The 19,957-nt window shown below is 36.6% G+C and overlaps 1 protein-coding gene across 4 annotated transcripts; it reads left to right on the top strand.

The window, feature by feature from the left end:
- Positions 1-227: 227 nt before the first annotated feature.
- Positions 228-19,478, top strand: LOC311289569 (uncharacterized protein). Of its 4 annotated transcripts, none has more exons than XM_084407677.1 (3): positions 228-289; positions 11,515-11,932; positions 18,614-19,478. In XM_084407677.1, exons 2-3 carry the CDS (start codon positions 11,587-11,589, stop codon positions 19,150-19,152), a joined length of 885 nt encoding a protein of 294 aa, XP_084263803.1. In that variant the 5' UTR covers positions 228-289; positions 11,515-11,586; the 3' UTR covers positions 19,153-19,478. The 4 variants fall into 4 exon arrangements, with proteins under 4 accessions (XP_084263803.1, XP_084263806.1, XP_084263804.1 ...); XM_084407680.1 differs by lacking the exon at positions 18,614-19,478 and adding an exon at positions 17,429-17,891 and having other exon boundaries at positions 240-289; XM_084407678.1 differs by lacking the exon at positions 228-289 and adding an exon at positions 8,291-8,422 and having other exon boundaries at positions 18,614-19,460.
- Positions 19,479-19,957: the final 479 nt, after the last annotated feature.

The raw sequence follows: 19,957 nt of genomic DNA, 5'->3' as shown, positions 1-19,957 counted from the left end.
ATGTTTAGTCACATTTCAGCACAAATTCCATATCTCCAATTTTATTAGATTTTTTTTTATTACATTTAGATATAAGCCTGCAGCTTTTGAAAAAAAAAATCTCATTGGTATTGATAGCTTTGGGAATCTGTGATTTATCATTTGAATCAATCCTTTATCTTATAATTTTTTTATGTGTTTTCTGTATGTGAATTTCTATTTCGAGTGAACGGGACTTTTATTTTGGTGTGGGAATATGACGTCATAAGCCTGCGCCGCGCTCCTGCATCTGTGATTCTGCTGAAGAAAGGTTTGTGTTTTTTAATAATTTAAAGTGTTTTAATCAATACAACACGTTCAGACAATAATAAAGAGAACTGTGAAAGTGAATTATTTTTGAAGTTAACATCGTAATGCATCTTATAACAGTAATGAACACAGTGTTGTGTGAGTAAAGCGCATCCACACGCGAATAAAGTTAATAACAAAGATGCGTCTCATTTCGCTCCCTATATAGTGAATCAGCTGTTTGCTCTCTGGGAACTAAAGGGATAGTTCACCCAAAAAAGAAAATTCTGCCATCATTTACTCACCCTCAAGTTGTTTCAAACCTGTATGAATTTCTTTTTTCTGCTGAACACAAAAGAAGATATTTTGAAAAATGTCGGTAACCAAACAGTTGATGATGGACCCCATTGACTTCCATAGTAGGAAAAAAAAAATAATACTATGGAAGTCAATGGGGTCCATCAGCTGTTTGGTTACCGACATTTTTCAAAATATCTTCTTTTGTGTTCATCAGAAAAATGAAATTCATACAGGTTTGAAACAACTTGAGGGTGAGTAAATGATGACAGAATTTTCATTTTTGGGTGAACTATCCCTTAATAGGCTTGTTTGAGATTAGCAAAATCTGTACAGAACCGATCACCTCGAGGTGCGTTCTGGACATGTTCGCTTCACTTCGTTTTAATGTGGTCACTTATTGGATTATAGCCTATGTCGTGGATAAGTTTGTTATCAATAAATGTTAGAAGAATATGCCTTATAAAAATTTTTTATCTATCCAATCCAATAGTCTTTTAAATCCATTCACTGGTCGTTTATTTTTTATTTTTTATTATTTAATATATTTTTATATTGTTATTTTTGGTTACATTTATTCATTGTAGATACTTTGTTTTCCTCTTAATTCCCTGTATCTCTTTACCTAATTAACTTTCTGTATATTATGTTATTTAAAGTATATATTTTGTCTGTACAGTAAATGCCTGATCATGCCAGTAAAGTTGTGAAGTATGACTGTATTTCTATAGACTACACCAATAGCCTATAGTGAGGACAAATAAGCGTCTGTTTTCATTTGTAGCCCCTCGTGACCGTGACCGCACTCTAATGAAGTTACAATAATGTTATTATTATTAATGGGCTAAATGTTAAAAGAATATCGAAGCTACAAAAAAACTTAATCATATAATCCCAAAGTCTTTTTAATCCATTCACTGATATGTAGGCTTATTTTGATTAGGCCTATAGCCTAATTTGCATATATATATATATATATATATATATATATATATATTAGGGATGTGAATTTCTGCCAAAAATGCCATTCAACAATCGAGGAGCAAAAGTCGAATATCGTTCGAAAAGCAAAAAAAAAAAAAAAAAAAAATTCTCCCAATGACGGTCCGTGCAGGCGACTTTTGCGTCCATTCGTTTTTCCTTTTTTAACTCGTAATTGAAAAACGAAAAACATGCTTTCTTCTTTATTCGTTTTTAGACTGGTGAAAAAATATTCACAAACAAACTTATGTTCCTTATACAATGCTTGTTTAATTGAAAATGAAATAATCAACATACAACTTTTTTTTTTTTTTCGTTTTACAAAAATGCGAAATTTAATTTCTGCATTTTATTTGCGTTGACCCGGAACATTTAGATAATATGGAGCCCGGGAAGTCACCTGTGAAAATCCGTCCCCTCAGTTTATAAACCGTACTCACGAATTATTACAACTGTTCCCTCGATCGGTTTAACAAATCGTGCACACGGATTAATAAACCGTACCCACAATATCCTGATCCGCACTCTCAGATTTGTAAACCGTGCCTTCAGTTTTTGCAATCTGTAACATTACCCACAAATTCATAAACTGTTCGTTATTATTATTGCATATAGACATATTTAGAAGACGCTATTATCCAAAAAAGGAACAAAGCAATCCGTCAAGTGTCAGTCATAATACAGGTTAGACAATAATAATACAGGGCTAAGATTATAACAAATAAGCACAATATTTTCACGCATATCCAAGGGTTTGTGCGGAGTGTGGAGCGAACTTTGCATTTTCCTATCAACAGTGGAAACAACTTAAAATACTCTTATCATTTCTGGTCATACAGAAAAGAATAATGTATAATTCGCAACTACTTTTATTTGTGTAAACTCACAATGACAAGAAAACGTTGAGCTTTTGTAAAATAAAATAAAACAATCAGACGCGCTTCCATGATCTCCGTGAACTGGAGCGCGTCTCAATAATGAACTGAAACAAAATATAGACTATACCTATATAAAGCTTGAAATGCCCACTTTTAAGGGTCATTGACGAATAAGGTTTTTAAAAGTGTAAAAAAAATAGAATGCAGATATAACTATATTTGAAACCATTTTTTTTAGTTTACCTAGGTGTTAACAATAAGATTGTGTGCTTTGTACAATCAATTAACACTGTTTTTGTCATTTTTTAAATTTGTCACTAAAAAAGTCATTCGGTTTAACCATGAATATATCTAAAATTATTAATTTGCAGATAATTATTCATGAAAAAACCTGATTTGACATTGATGTTGAGATAGTATATAGTGTGTACCACAGAAGAAATATTAAATAAAATTATCACTGATCTCATAAATGTAATCATTTATTGGACTACTCTAAACACTCCAACATATTCAAGTAAAATATTGCACAGGAAAAGGAGAAAAGGGGAAATGTAAAAAAAAAAAAGCCTTATCTGCTTTATATTTGTATTATTGTAGTTCCTTTAGTTATTAAAAACAATATTATTACATTTAAATAGTTACTATATCGGTTTTACCGAATGACCAAGGCCGGTTATACCAAATGACCATGTCTGCTGCCCTTGACATTATGAATATTTAAGACAATAAACAGACACAAATAGCTTCAAAAGCACATTTTATTGTTAATATAATAGGCTATTAATGTAAAAAGTACTTCAAACATTAAAACATTTTGATATTGGAATGAACATATAACTCGTATCGCAAATTATATTAATTAAAACATTGAAGCATTTAATTGGTCTTGGAACAAGTGTTTAAATTGTTAAACAATGAGCTGCTAGGCTATAAATTCATCAAAAATAACGTCAAACATTAAGACATCTCATTGTTATTGGAACAAACATTACATACAACTCGTATTATTAATTATATTATTAACCCTCTATGGTACGCAATATGATATCGAGGAAAATTTTTTTTATGTTTTTCCTGCTTAAAAATGGAAAAATGGACACATAACAATATCAATAAACATTATCATTCTTTTTTAAATGTATTTATTAATTAAAAGTTTGTTGCCTCAAGGCAACATTGTACCACAATGGACAAATTTAAACATTTGACATTTTCATGAAGAAAAAATTTATATATTTATTGAAAACATCAATTTCTTTAACTAAACACTTGAACAAACATATTTATCAAGTTTTTAACGAATTACACATTTCATATTTAATAAAAAGTAACATTTATTATCCAGCTGTTGCCCTCAGGCAACATTGTACCATCGTAGAACGCAAGTACTACAAACCATCATATCATCAAGTTATCATATCAAAACATTACAATCGGTGTTGTTTCAAGGTAAAACATCAACAATCACCATAGCCTCATCCTAACTCTGCTGTCTCTCCGGTAGAGGAGCCAGGCCTCAACAACAGCAAGATCAAACATGTGGAAGACCTCCCTGGCCGACCTAATGACCCGCGTGGGGTCATGGGGGGCCTGACGGGAGCCCCCCGATTATCCGAGACCCCCAGAAGTAGCGCCGCCTTCATCCTCAGTTTGGCGCCACTCGCCCCTGTCCCACTAACCCACTATTTGTCCGATTGCCCACTATAGTGGCCAAATGTCCCGTCGACCCCCGCTGACCAATCACAAGCCACGCCCCTGTCCCACGGACCCACTATTTGTCCGATTACCCACTATAGTGGCCAAATGTCCCCTCGGCCCCCGCTGACCACTTACAAGCCACGCCCCCATCCCATGAAACAACTATTTGTCCGATTACCCACTATAGTGGCCAAATGTCCCGTTGACCCCCCTGACCGGTCCCAAGCCCCACGCCCCCATCCCATGAACCAACTATTTGTCCGATTGCCCACTATAGTGGCCAAATGTCCCGTTGACCCCCCTGACCGGTCCCAAGCCATGCCCCTGTCTCACAAACCCACTATTGTCCGATTACCCACTATAGTGGCCAAATGACCAGTCGGCGCCCGCTGACCACTCACAAGCCACGCCCTCGTCCACGAACCCGCTATTTGTCCGATTTCCCACTATAGTGGTCAAATGTCCTGTCGAACCATGCTGAGTTTTCAGTTTGCAAAAATGCAAATACATTTAGATAATTCACACTTCTTTCCTTACAAATAAAATATACTTTCAAGTATTCAAACCTAGTATGCCTGGTATGGCCTTATGTGATTCCATTATGGTACAATGTTGCCTTGAGGCAACATGCAGTTTTATGTAATTTCCTATGAAACATTTGATGATATATATAATGTAAAGTTTTTGAAAATACTTCTTTACTTACCAATGAAGGTGACTCTGATTTTTTGTAACTGATTATCTGGACAGAAATTAGTGAAAAATGCCCTTTTCAGTGGAAAAAATATGTGCCATGTGCACGTGTGCTGAAAGAGGGACCAAAATGGACCCCTGTTGGGTCATGTGGCCACTCTTTTGCATTTTCATCGGTTAGTATTTGAGTTCCCCTCCCCTTAGAGAGGATTTACCAATTAAATTTTATTACGTTTTTATTATAAAAAATCTAAAATAGACTATGTTGCCTGGAGGCAACACCGTACCATAGAGGGTTAAAGTCATTAAAACATTGAACCATTTAATGGTTCTTGGACCAAGTGCTACAACGAAAAGCTACTATGCATTCATGAAAGCCATCCAGTCTCTGGAGCATAATCTAGAGGGCCGTGCATTTAGAGGTTCTGGCTCACTAATTGTTGCATGCAAGTCTTCTTTGAAGTAGAAGATTTTGTCAGGTTTGGCTGGCCAGATGAAGACATTTTTCTCCCCTGACTGCTGCATGCAGTTGACCTCAAGCTCATCTTCAATCACCTTAAGGACCTGGCCAACAAAGGGATGGTCATCATAAGAAACAATGACAAACTTTCCCCTCAGTTTATCAAGGTACTCCTTTTGCTGGTCTGCGGCTAAGGCCCGTCTTTTCTTTCCTGGGGCATTTTTGAAATCAACTTCCTGAGGGCTATAACACATGCACAGGAGGGGTCTGCTGCAAAAGCAGGAAACTTCACCATGATGTATTTTCCCAGCTTCTCTGGAGGTTATTTGGTGCAATTTCATTGTACCTTTAACGGCGGGGAGATAAAAGGGTAATGCCTCATCGTACTTGCCACTGTCCTCAATCCAAAAGAATTTGACCTTTGAGTCACTGGCATTGAGCACATTGAAAAGCTCTTTTGGTGTCTGGATATCTTGCCCACGATGAACATAAGCATCGGCACATCGCTTCACAGCCCCACCAACACCATCTGGGGCCCCCTTGCCATGAGCCTTTTCAGAAAAGTTCCATGTCACCCGAGTGAACCCCTTAAGGAACGGGATTGTGCTGGTGAGGTAGAAGTTTTTCTTGTTCCGGTATTGTGTGACCGGACCATCACTTATAACATGTACTTTAGCAATGGTAGTGTTTAGCTCTCTTACATCTTTTAAAACTGGCTCCAAGTGGGCCCATACTGCTCTCTCGTCGTGTCGGAGGGAATCGGAGAGAATGGCATAGGCCTAGCTTCCCTGCGCTGTGTATACCACACTGGTGTGGATGGTGGCCTGCTGCCTACTACCGCCAAAGTGGAAAGCCTGCACCCCGGTGTTCAGCTTGCAGTTAAAATTTGAATGTGAATGTGAATGGCCACTTCATCCTCCATTAAACTTTCCTTCAGTGCTCTACATGCCTCAACCTGGTGTATCCAGTTAAACTGGTGCCTGGCTAGTTTATGCAATGTGAACAAGGTTTTAAGATCTTGCATTGAGCACGTCTTTGTCAGTTTTACAAAGTGTGTCAATGTTTTTCCATCCACAGACACAGCTTCATTCTTCCACTGCTCATAGGTCAGTATCACTTCCTCTGCCTCAGGTTTTTCAACTTCATTATAGCAGCAGTGAGGACATACTCTGTACATAAATTTTTTGTTCTTGAGGTCACACACTATCGCAGACAGGAGCTCGAGCATCTTCTTCTGATACATTTTTTCTTTGAGAAGCCTCATATGTTCATGGTCAAAGCACGCACACGTGTTGCGGTCCCTGGGTTTTGCCACTGTTACCCAAAAAGGGCAGTACCTTGCAAAATGTCTGTAAGACAGAGGCGTGTGTCCAATCTCTTGGTATTCAGCATGTAGCTCAACCAGTGGTTTTGTTAGCACACGTCGTTGTCTTTTTTGCTTTTTCTTTGTAACTGTATCCTTCTTGCCAGGTAACAGTCTGCTGTTCTCATCCCAGCAGAGAAATGCCTTCACATTGGCTTTTCTTTGAAAAGCAAATTTTTTTGCAGCCCTGGTGTTGAATTTCTTAGCATGGGGAGTTTTCTTTCTTGCTGAAACCTTTCTGATTCGGTCACATTGCTTTTTTGCCTTTGCCAGTTGTTGCTTTAGTCTTACTGTCTGCTTTTTTAATTGCTCATTTTTTTGTTTCAATCGCTTGCAATCATTTGCAAGTGAATGCCCAGATCAGGTGGGAGGGAGTGGATCCCTCTGTGGAGTTGAGGTAGCTAGTGGCGGTCCCCCCTTTGTAAATGAGACCACTGGAGGTAAAGGTTCAGGGGCGGGCTCTGATGCCAAAGGTGGTTCCTGTTGTACCTCATCCATTGGGATTTCAGGTGACGCATTTAAAGGACAAGTTCGGTATTTTACACTTAAAGCTCTGTTTTCAGATCGTTTCTGATGAAATAGAATGGTTAAGATTGAAATTTGGACACATGCTGCTGGCCCGAGAATTTTCGGTTTCTGTAGTAGCACCCCCCCCACCGCAATGGCTGCATAGGTGCACTGGAACAATCCTTCCTAAAACGCATTAAACTTTCATTTACAAAGACGTGAAACTCACCGAGTGGTCAGGGGTGTTCACTGATATGCTCTCACAGAAATCGTTGCAAAAGATGCTTTCCAACAGGTTTTATCGTAGTTTTTGTCCAACTCCATTGACTTGTCAAAAAATTGACTAAAATAAAAAAAAATTCCATATTAATTTGTGAATATTTTAAATGTCCAAAGGGGCGAAAAGTCATAAACAAAAATCAGAAAATACGCAGCATTTGGTGTGTACAGTTCAAATTCAAATTTGGTGTTCAACTTTGCGTTTTAAAAATACAACAATCATTAATTTTTTGTTTGTCAATGACGGGTTAAAAAAGGAAAAACTAATGGACGCAAGAGTACACGGACCAATGACAGGAAGGGAGGCCAATTTCATCTTTAGCGATTTGTCATCAAACAAACTGTTTATTAATTGAACAAGTAACATGCTCTCTCTTTTTTTCTTTACATAGTAGGCCTATGGTAGTCTAATTGAAAAAAAAAAAAAGCACGACAGTCTGTTTCTGCATCGCCAAACCAGATGCTCGTTAGATCAAAAATGCATGTCATAATGATTTTATGCGAACCTGCCTTGAACAACTTTAACTGCCTACTTTTAAAACAAATTTCTAAACAAATTAGTTTCAATCAGTGTAACTATTCATAGCCTAACGCTCTGTCTCTGAATAATGTCATATTCTTCTTAAAAAAAATGAGCATGTCAACATGTTCTGTGAGGAGACGTGAGCGCAACCTATTAACAATTAGTCCAGATGCGGAGAACACCCGCTTGGATGGCACAGAAGTCGCAGAGACACTCAAGTAGGAGATTGCTAACTTTGCTAGGCGGCCTTCCACCATGTCAACCTTTCGCGCGTTGCTGACTTCTGTGGGCCCAAGTCTCCTTTCTAGTGAGACAGACACTGCTTTTGAATCCCTTGACTTTGGCGTTCTTCCCTGGGATTTCTTTGAGATGCTTGGACAGTAAAGTTACGGTCACCAGGTACACCATGGAGATGGACACGTCATATTCCCCACACAAGGCAGTGGTGGCACATTTTAGCGAGTGCAACACGGGTAAGACCTCCTCCATTATAATCCAGCTATCATCTGTCAATTCTATTGTGCGTGCATCTGATAGCGTAGTGACACTCCTGTCTGATAAGGCAGCACACACGGTCAGTGGTGAACATATATTTCATTTTATTTAGATTCAATGGCCCTCATTTATCAAAAGTGCGTACACCAAATTTCCAGCGTACACCCAAAACCATGGTGACTTTGAGATTTATCAATATGGACGTTGGCGTACGGCACGCTCAAATCCTACGGCAGCTCAGGAGGTGGTGTACATGTACGCACGTTTTGAGTTAGTGCGGAAATGCGCAGAAAAACAATTCCTAACACCACAAAATGCACTGACAAACTAAAAGATATGATATATTATGACCCACTGTAAAAAAACAACAACATAGTAATTATAAACTTCAGTGTTTATTTTTGTGCAGCATGGACTTCAATGTTTAATTTGTGTGACTTTACCAAAGCATTTGAATTGTAGGCATATGTATTCCTTCAGTTGCGAGCCTGTGCGCTTTGCCTGACGTTTCAGGGTTAGGCCCGGCAGGTGCGCACGGACTGGGTTCAGTAAGGCCGGTGACACACTGGATGCGTGGCGTGAGTGTCTCAGCTGCGTGGCGTGTCCGTTTTTATTTCGGCTCCCATGTTAACAGGTTAGAGCTTGCACACTGCCTGCGTGACACTCAGGCGCAGCTCGAGACGCGCGGAAAACGCGTGCATGCTAGAAATAGAACCGACGCCTATTTTTCACGCGTCACGCAAGCGTGTTGGTTCCAGGCAAAATAGAATAGGAAAAGATGTTTATATGTCATTTTGACACGAATACATATTAATAAATAACATTTTGATGTTTGAAAGTCTCTAGGTTTTGACATAAATGTAGATATAAATGTAATTAAAAAAAATATCGATTTTCAAATATTGCACCTGTCAATACAGAACGAAATATTCTGTAGCCTATTTTGTGTCAGTACTGCCGACATTGTCTTTGCTGCTATATTTATGTTTAACATGAAGTATAGGCCTTCCACAACTCTCTCCCCATATGTCAAATATATCACCAATGAGGCTTATCAAATGTCACCTATAGCAGCAGCAGACACGTTTCTGGTGTGCAAAGACATAGAAAACGCCACGCAGCTGACACGCAACAGAAACGCCATGCTCACGTGTGTCACCGGCCTAATGAAAGGCTTTCAATGACCAAAAAATAATTCAGACTAACAAAATAATAAAAATGACATTCTTCTTTTAAATAATAATAATAATAATACAAATAATAACGACATTCTTCTTCTAAATAACAATAAGTGTCATTAATAATAAAAATCTAGAAATCAATTTAGTTTCTTTCCACTTCCCTGGTGATGGTCTCGATCTCCACGTCGGAGAAGTTTCTCTTCTTTGCCGTCTTCCGTGTGCCCATGGCGTAAAATGAGGGCGTGGGGGAAGCGGAGACTTGAATATATAGGGGCGTGTTATTCTAATGACGCTCGTTTTCAGCCGCGGCATTTATCAAGCGCAGGTATTGCGTACACCTGGATTTCAAAGGTACACACAGCTTCATAAATCAGGCGGTGAGAGGAGTGTAAGCATAATCTTACGCCAACATATACGCCCGTTTCTACGCAAGAATGATAAATGAGGGCCAATATGCATAATAATAGTAGCTAATAATAATAATAAATGAAGACACGATCGTGAATGGATTTAAAATGCTGTGAGATGGGATGGATAAGTGCTTTCATGTAGGCCTATAATATTTTGTGTTGTTACATATTCTTTTATCATTTATTGATAATAACAAACTTCATTCTAATGCTGCCATGGTCAACATCGCACGCAATACAAAAGGCTATAATATAGGTTAATTTAATCATTTCTTAATTCCACCCTTACTTTGTCATCCTTAATTAAAAATAAATATTAATATAGGCCTATCCGTTTATGATAATTCCAGGTTGCTATGGTCACACAGGTTGTTTACACATTTAACATTTAAATATATCGTTCCCTCAACATTTGAACTTGTTTACATCTCGCATATTATCACGTTCCCATGAGTTAAAGCTGCAGTAGGGAGCTTTTAGAAAACGTTGACTTAGCCTGAAAATGTTAACAAGCACAACTTACAGGTCACTCCCCCTTGCTCCCTGCTGCATTACAGCCCTCCCTCCACAGCTCCTCCCCCCACAACTGAGCCTGCCATGAACGTGCAGGCTAGTAAGCAAGCAGGGCCACCGATGACGGCAGATAAACAGTTATTGCACATTCACTGGTAGGGACGAAACATCAACAATATGCTTTACATTGACTATGGCCTGCCCATACATTGACTACAAACTTGGTCCTCAAATCATTACGTATTTTGCAATACATGTAATGTAACTTCATAACGTTGCACTCTTTCTATAAGTTATAAATAGCTGGCAAGATAATATAACGGTAACGTTACAGTATGTAAGTAATTATTCTAGCGATGTGTAATGCTAAATAAGGTTTGATAGTACATTTATTTCAGCAACATGACAAGCCAGTGAATTAGCAGGTTTCAATTGTTGCTTTGCACAGCGCGTGACATTTTAGGTATGTTATGCGGCTAGAGTGTTGACTGTCTTTGTTGTATGAGCAGGTGCCACTTGAGAAATTGGCAGTTTTGGTTGTTTGTCCCCGCCGCGGCCATTAGCACAGCTGCGGCACACCGGCAATCTTGATTTTGAACGACGGTGCGCGCTGGGCAAGAGAGGGGTGTGATCAGCGCGTACACGAGCTTGATTGACACTGCTAAGACACTCCTCCTGGCTCTGATTGGTTGTTTCTGACCGGGAGTGGTGTATTTCTGCAAATTGCAATAGGACCACTGGGAGGAGCCAGAGGAGCTTGATTTTTTTTTTTTTTTTACAGATTATCTGTCTCATATTCTACTGTCAGGACATAATGACAGTTTTAACAAATATGTAAAAAATACATTTTTACAAAAGTTACCTACTGCAGCTTTAATATGTCGTGTTCACATTTCACTGGTCAGTGTAGAAATGTCTTAGTCTGGACGTGTTTTTCTTTCTGTTAATTATTCTCCTCTTAAACAGGACAGAGTGTCCAAACACACAGAAAAACTCCTGGTGAAGCGACTGAGATCCACGTGACACACTATTATAAAGATGGCGTTTATTAAAGAGGAGAGTGAAGACGTGAAGATTGAAGAAACATTCAGTGTCAAACATGAAGATGCTGAGGAACAAACAAAGATGGCGTTTATTAAAGAGGAGAGTGAAGGCGTGAGGATTGAAGAAACGTTCAGAGTCAAACATGAAGATACTGAGACACAATCAAAGATGGCGTTTATTAAAGAGGAGAGTGAAGGCGTCAGGATTGAAGAAACATTCAGTGTCAAACATGAAGAAACTGAGGAACAAACAAAGATGGCGTTTATTAAAGAGGAGAGTGAAGACGTGAGGATTGAAGAAACATTCAGAGTCAAACATGAACAAACTGTGGAACAAACAGGTTGGTTTCATTCTCAAAGTCTTTTTTCAGTCATTCTGTGTCAACACATGTCACAACTTAAATTAGAAAAAACAAAGAAATAGCCAAAACAAAACACTTCCGCATGATTTGTTTTCTTCTTTAGAATGACAGTATGCTGAGTACAATGTACCTGGTGGGTTATATATTCACAACTCTTCACTGCCTCAACAGTTTCAGATGAATGCCCTATTATAAGCATTACTTTTAACAAGTTAATCCTTGTACCCATCTGTAATTAGAAATATATATTAGAAATAAAAAGGCAGTAAGGTTGTCAGGCTTGAACAAATATAAACACCAGCGTCCATATCATGTTACAGCAGTTAACGTCAGTATTCCACGTGTTAGCTAACATTAGTCCAAAAGTGAGCTCAAAGTTATTTATCCAAACAGCAACTAAAAACTTACCTGCTACTTCTGTGGGTGGTATCTTCATCTGTTCGTCTCTGCTTTGACTTAGATTTGAAAAGCTTGGCTGTGTTTGGTCAAATTGAATGTAGCAGTTATGGCATGCTGTTATGCTTTCTGTCAGAAATTTGAAGTACAGATATTAAATACAAATCTTATCGGCGCTTGGAGCCTCTTGACTTTTCTTGGTTTAGACTTTTTCTCAGGAGAGGTATCAGGGTAGCAAGCAGGTGAAACATGCAAAAGAGAACGTCTGCACACAAATTTTTTTTAAGTGCAAAATTTGTTTTTGTTCGCTCAAAGTACTTTCTGATTTACGAAACTAATATTTCTCTGCAAAACTCAGTTAACACGTGTGCAAAATGCCATTTTGCGCGCTTAAAATATGATCTTGCACGCGTAGAATTGTGGCAGAAAAATAACATCATACATAACAGGTAGTCAGGACAGGCAGCAAACAGACAATAATCCAGTCAATAAGGCAATAGTCAACAGGCAGGCAGCAAATGGACAAGAGAGGGTAATCCAAACAAGGTCAAGAAACGGATATACAGTGCTATGCATAAGTTTAGACACCCATACTAAAGTTGACTAAAAAGAGGAATAAAAAATCATCTTTTGGAAACTGAACTTAATTCCTTAATTTAAAAAATTTGGAAAAATCCAACCTTTAAGGACACTAATTTTCTTTGTGAATGAATAATGTATCGTAAATAAATAAATGTTCTTCCTTAAAATACAGGGTGCATAAGTTTGGACACCCCTATGTTAAATTCCCATAGAGGCAGGCAGATTTTTATTTTTAAAGGCCATTTACTTCATGGATCCAGGATACTTTGCATCCTGATAAAGTTCCCTTGGCCTTTGGAATTAAAATAGCCCCACATCATCACATAGCCTTCACCATACCTAGAGATTGGCATGGTTTTATTTCAGTTAGCCTAATAGCTAGTTTGATTTGCATTGAGAGATGATCTTATGGAAAGTACCCCATGCCAATCTCTAGGTATGGTGAAGGCTATGTGATGATGTGGGGCTATTTTAATTCCAAAGGCCAAGGGAACTTTATCAGGATGCATAGTATCCTAAAAAATTTTTTTTTAAATACTTAAAAATAAAAATCTGCCTGCCTCTATGGGAATTTAACATAGGGATGTCCAAACTTATGCACCCTGTATTTTAAGGAAGAACATTTATTTATTTCCGATACATTATTCATTCACAAAGAAAATTGGTGTCCTTAAAGGTTGGATTTATCCTAATTTTTTAAATTAAGGCATTAAGTTCAATTTCCAAAAGATGATTTTTTATTCCTCTTTTTAGTCAACTTTAGCATGGGTGTCTAAACTTATGCATAGCACTGTATCAAACAGACAAACGCTCAGAAATGTAGGCTGTGGCAATACAAGACATTGCACCGAACCTAGTGTTCTCATGGCTTAAATAGTTTGTGAAATGACTGACAGGTGCGAGCGTGATTAGTTAGGGTATATGAGGATTGTGGGAATTGTAGTCTGTGGATTAATACTCAGGAAAGGGTGACCTCTGGTGGCCAATGGAAAGATTTTCTGGGGTGGCACTAGTGACAGAAACCCCCCGCCCACAACCAATACCCAAATGCAAATGCGGTGACGCACGCTGTATATCGCTTCACTTTAGAAAGTGCAAAAGAAACTACGGGCATGCAACATCATTACATTGTATATTAGTTAGTCAAGAAAAAATGAAAGTTAAATACTAACTAGAAAAAAAAGTTTGTTGAGACAAACTTTAAGTTGACTTGAGAAAGCTGGACCAGTGAGTTTGAAGAGGTTTAAGGTAGTTTGAAGTTTAAAGTAGTTTAAAGTTTGATTGATAGATTAGTTAGAAAGAAAGAAAAAAATTAATATTAGTTAGAAAGAAAGAAAGATAGATAGATAGATAGATAGATAGATAGATAGATAGATAGATAGATAGATAGATAGATAGATAGATAGATAGAAAGGAAGAAAGAAAGATTAGTTAGAAAGAGAAAGAAAGAAAGAGAAAGAAAGATTAGTGAGAAAGATAGATAGATATGTAGATAGATAGATCGATAGATAGATTAATTAGAAAGATAGATTAGTAAGAAAGAAAAAAGAAAGATTAGTTAGAAAGAAAGAAAGAAAGAAAGATAGATAGATAGATTAGTTAAAAAGATAGATTAGTAAGAAAGAAAGATTAGTAAGAAAGAAAGAAAGATTAGTTAGAAAGAAAGATTAGTTAGAAAGAAAGAAAGAGAGAAAGATAGATAGATAGATAGATAGATAGATAGATAGATAGATAGATAGATTAGTAAGAAAGAAAGATAGATTAGTTAGAAAGAAAGAAAGATGGATTAGTTAGAAAGAAAGAAAGATTCGTTAGAAAGAAAGAAAGAAAGAAAGAAAGAAAAAAGAAAAAGAAAAACAAAGAAAGATGGATTATTTAGAAAGAAAGATGGATGGATTAGTTAGAAAGAAAGAAAGATTCATTAGTTATAAAAGATAGATAGATGGATGGAAAGGTTTTGAAGATAGATAGATAGATAGATAAGGTTTGAAGATAGATAGACAGACAGACAGTCTTAGTTAGAAAGAATTATAGATAGATTAGTTAGAAAGAATGATAGATAGATTAGTTAGAAAGAAAGAATGATAGATAGTTAGAAAGAAAGATTAGTTAGAAAGAATGATAGATAGATTAGTTAGAAAAAAAGAATGATAGATAGATAGATTAGTTAGACAGAAAGAATGATAGATTAGTTAGAAAGAGATAGATAAATAGAAGTTAGAAAGAAAAAAATTGATAGTTAGAAAGAAAGATCAGTTAGAAAGAACAATTGATTAGTTAGAAAGAAAGAAAAAAGAATGAAAGATAGATTAGTTAAAAAGAAAGATAAGTTAAAAAGAAAGATAGATTACTTAGAAAGAGATAGATAGATAGAAAGGGTTTGAAGATAGATAGATAGATAGATAGATAGATAGATAATGTTTGAAGATAGATAGATAGATATAGATAGATAATGTTTGAAGATAGGTAGATAGATAATGTTTGAAGATAGATAGATAGATAGATAATGATAGATAGATAGATAGATAGATAGATAGAAAAGGTTTGAAGATAGATAGATGGATAGATAAGGTTTGAAGATAGATAGATGGATAGATAAGGTTTGAAGATAGATAAACAGATAGAAAGACAGATAGATAGATAGATAGATAGATAGATAGATAGATAGATAGATAGAACATAGATAGCTTAACCCTCTGGATACTTTTGTTTTTGGTACTTGCCGAGACCGATACCTGTATTTTCACTAAATTTGTAACTTTTTAATATATTGGGTAGAGAAACCAAAAGAATATGAATCATATAAGTTGGCTTAATTTGTTTAGTAAATATATACTTCCTTCAGTTATTTTCATGCTTAACCCTCTGGGGTCTGAGGTGTTTTCTGGCCCTGGAGGTGTTCTGACATGCTCTGACATTTGTGCTTATTTCTGTTACTTGTGACATTTTCATGGCTAAAGTCTGATTACACTGTATTCAGCACAAACTCTGCTACAATAATATATCAGCAGCATGTGTGTAAAAGTTTGTAGTTTTGAGATAATGACATTTATGCGTGGTTTGTGAAAATACAAAAAAAAATTCTCACTGAAATAAGGCCATGAAACCCATACTGATTATTTCTTCACAAGACTTTTGAAAATTGTATCACATAGCCTAGAATATTTGCTCCAAAACTGTGAAAATCACAGACTGCTCATTCAGAGAAGACAATATATTGATTTAAAATTTGCAAGACATGTTTTGTGTGAGAATTATTTACAACACAACATAATCCAAAGATACACAACAAATGACAAAAAAGCACATTATTGAAAACGTGATCCAAAGAAAGAGACCTTTGTGCCATTCCTAAAAACATTGTACATACCTTTCATTTCCAAGGTGTTTGATTTTCACTTTACCATGTTCATGTACAGAGACATGTACTGTGAATGTTGAAGTCAGCAGGACTCAGTGGCATCTGGGCCCTGAAAAAAAAAAAAAAAAGTGAACATACTGATATCAAGAGAAATTATATAGGCCTGCACGATTTTAGGAATACATTTTAGATTTTTCTGGTTAAAATTGCTTTTTAAAATTCACAGAATACACACACACACATACACATGTTTCCAACAATATATAATATAATGAACACCAGGTTTGTTGTGCCTTGTAGGCATAGGCTATGCGCAGTGCTGCATAAAATAATAATAAACAACAAGATGTCCAGTATCTCAAACGCTTGCTCATTATTTTTAATTTGACCACGCCCACGCGCGCAAAAGAGATTCACATGCAAATCTCCACATGGAATGCGAACGCGCTCATTACCTCAAAAACAAAGCACCAAAACACTTCACAAGTCTCTGCTTTTCGACGAGTTTGAAAGACGCGCCGTGAGCTTACATTGGATTTACCTCAGAAGAAGAATAGCGCGATTTGAAGACAAGAAAGATGTAAGGTAAGAAATTCTTAATTATTAGTTCATGTTATTGTTGCATAAACTTCACATTGCAGTTGAACTGTTGCTAGATATAAATTATAATATTTAGACCCGTGTTTACTGTTACTGTGTTTGTGGATATCTGCTCAAATGTAGATATGAATAATATGGTAACCAAAATGTTTTATATTTTGGAGCGCGATCGCGTTTGAAAAGCAAAACGCACCAAACATTAGGCTTCATGTTTTTACTATTATCTCATTTCATATCATCATAACGAATGGAAACATTTGAAGTAACATATGATAATCAATATATTTTTCTCTAACGTAGTTGTTACTGAAATCTTTTGGAAGATTTATAGGCTGCTATAGGCTATTGTTATTATTATTTTATGCAGCATCATTATACATTGTTGGAAACATTTGTGTGTGTGTGTATTCTGTGAATTTTAAAAAGCAATTTTAACCAGAAAGATCTAAAATCTATTCCCAAAATCATGCAGCCCTACAGTTTCTCTTGATATCAGTATGTTCACAGGTTTTTTTTTTATTTATTTTTTTATACAGGGACCAGATGCCACTGAGTCCTGCTGACTTCAACATTCACATGAGTCTCTGTACATGAACATGGTAAAGTGAAAATCAAACACCTTGCAAATGAAAGGTATGTACAATGTTTTTAGGAATGGCACAAAGGTCTCTGTCTTTGGATCATTGTTTTCAATAATGTGCTTTTTTGTCATTTGTTGTGTATCTTTGGATTATGTTGTGTTGTAAATAAATCCAAACAATCAAAAAGCCATTCTTTTTTAAATCTCCTCATTCTTTGTGCAAGGTTGGTCAGAATGACAGGGCCTGATAGCTCCTAATAGGGCATTAGGGGTGGGTCTTTGTCTTTCTCAGGTGTGAAAGCCATACATATTAATGATGTGATCACGCTTCTTCGCATAAAGCTTTCTTACAGAAAACACGTCTTACAAATTTTAAATCAATATATTGTCTTATCTGAATGAGCAGTCAGGGCGATTTTCACATAGTTTTAGAGAAAATATTCTAGGCTACGTGATACAATTTTCAAAAGTCTTGTGAAGAAATAATCAGTATGGGTTTCATGGCCTTATTTCAGTGACAATGTTTTTTTGTATTTTCACAAACCACGCATAAATGTCATTATCTCAAAACTATGAACTTTTACATACATGCTGCTGATATATTATTGTAGCAGAGTTTGTGCTGAATACAGTGTAATCAGACTTTAGCCATGAAAATGTCACAAGTAACAGAAATAAGCACAAATGTCAGAGCATGTCAGAACACCTCCAGGGCCCAGAAAACACCTCAGACCCCAGAGGGTTAAGTGCTATAATCGGGTCCCTGGTGCATCTACCAACCCTGAAAACGTAAAAAGTGACAACCCAGTAACTTATTTTTACATTTACATTTTTACATTTACATTTATTCATTTAGCTGACGCTTTTATCCAAAGCGACTTACAATTGCTATATATGTCAGAGGTCGCACGCCTCTGGAGCAACTAGGGGTTAAGTGTCTTGCTCAGGGACACATTGGTGTCTCACAGTGGATTCGAACCCGGGTCTCTCACACCAAAGGCATGTGTCTTATCCATTGCGCCACCCCACCACTTGGGATGTGTCCTAAAGAATGATTTAATGTTTTAGATGTCTAAATGTTTTTATGTCTGTTACTTTGTGCCATTAAACTAGTGTTAACTCGTTTTTGTTTTCACCCTAGACCTGATGGCTCTGAAAGAAGAGAGCCAAGAACTGAATGAAATTGAAGAGAAATGTCATGATTTCATGACTAGTGACAAATCCTGTAGTAACTCACAGACTCATAAAACAGAAACTAGAAATCTCCAGATAAGAGTTCACTCTGGAGAGAAGCCTTTGACCTGCCAACAGTGTGGAAAGTATTTCAATCGAAAAGACAGCCTTAAAATCCACTTGAAAGTCCATACTGGAGAGAAGCCTTTCACCTGCAAACTGTGTGGGAAGAGTTTCTCACTAAAAGGAAATCTTAAGACTCACATGAGAATTCACACTGGAGAGAAGCCTTACAAGTGTCTTCAGTGTAAAAAGAGTTTCACAATTAAAGGAAACCTTAATATTCACATGAGAGTTCACACTGGAGAGAAGCCTTACAAGTGTCTTCAGTGTGATATGAGTTTCCCATATCACATAAGCCTGAAACATCATTTACAAACTCATTCTGGAAAGAAAATGACGTTTCCTCAGTGTGACGAGGTTGAGAAAAATGAGGAATTTCAATAATAATCTGCACATTCACTCTGAAGAAAGACAATTCAATTGTGATCAATGCAATAAAAACATCATACTCACAAATACATATGAAAAGTCATGTAAATGTGAGACCCTGTTTGTGTTCTTTGTTAAAGAGTACGGCAATAGAAAATGTATTTCTGTTTGAAGTCAAGGTTACTTACACACTGCACCCCTTTTAACAAGGTGAATTAGAAAACTGATGGTTCTTGAAGATGGTTAAATTGTGAGTGATTAGTGTGTATGTCTTTGTTTAGACTAGTTATGTGTTCATGATTTAGTTAATAAAACTTAAACACAATACATGTGAGTATTTGATTCTGATATACTGTTTGCAATCAATTCCTGATCTTGCTACATGCTGTAGTAGTACTGTACACAGTATAACGTTGTTTTTCACTGGCCATGAAAATAACCTTTCTGAGAATTGATAGACAATTAATACTGAAGGTTTGCTGGGCGGACAGGTTAATTGATTGTAACCTTGTAATAATTGATTGTAATATTAATTCTACGTATAGCTAACCCTTTCAACAACTTATTAATATGTCCCCTTTGTGCTAATTCACATAATTATTAAATAAATATTTGAAAACATTAGGTCATTCACAATTTTAAATAATCTCAACTTTCATTCTTATTTCTCATAAATATTAAGGAAGTAATATTTACCTCCAGCCACGGGTGTGCCATTGTGTGCCGGTGCCACCCAGTGGCAGCTGGCACACATAAAAATGGATGCAGAATTAATTTTTATAGTCTCAAAAAAAATTTTTTTACTAAACTTGGGCTATTG

This window comes from Rutilus rutilus, assembly GCF_951802725.1.
Source record: "Rutilus rutilus genome assembly, chromosome: 4".
Classification (NCBI taxonomy): domain Eukaryota; kingdom Metazoa; phylum Chordata; class Actinopteri; order Cypriniformes; family Leuciscidae; genus Rutilus; species Rutilus rutilus.
The sequence above is the reverse complement of the archived record's forward strand: the minus strand, read 5'-3'. Positions and strand labels throughout refer to the sequence as shown.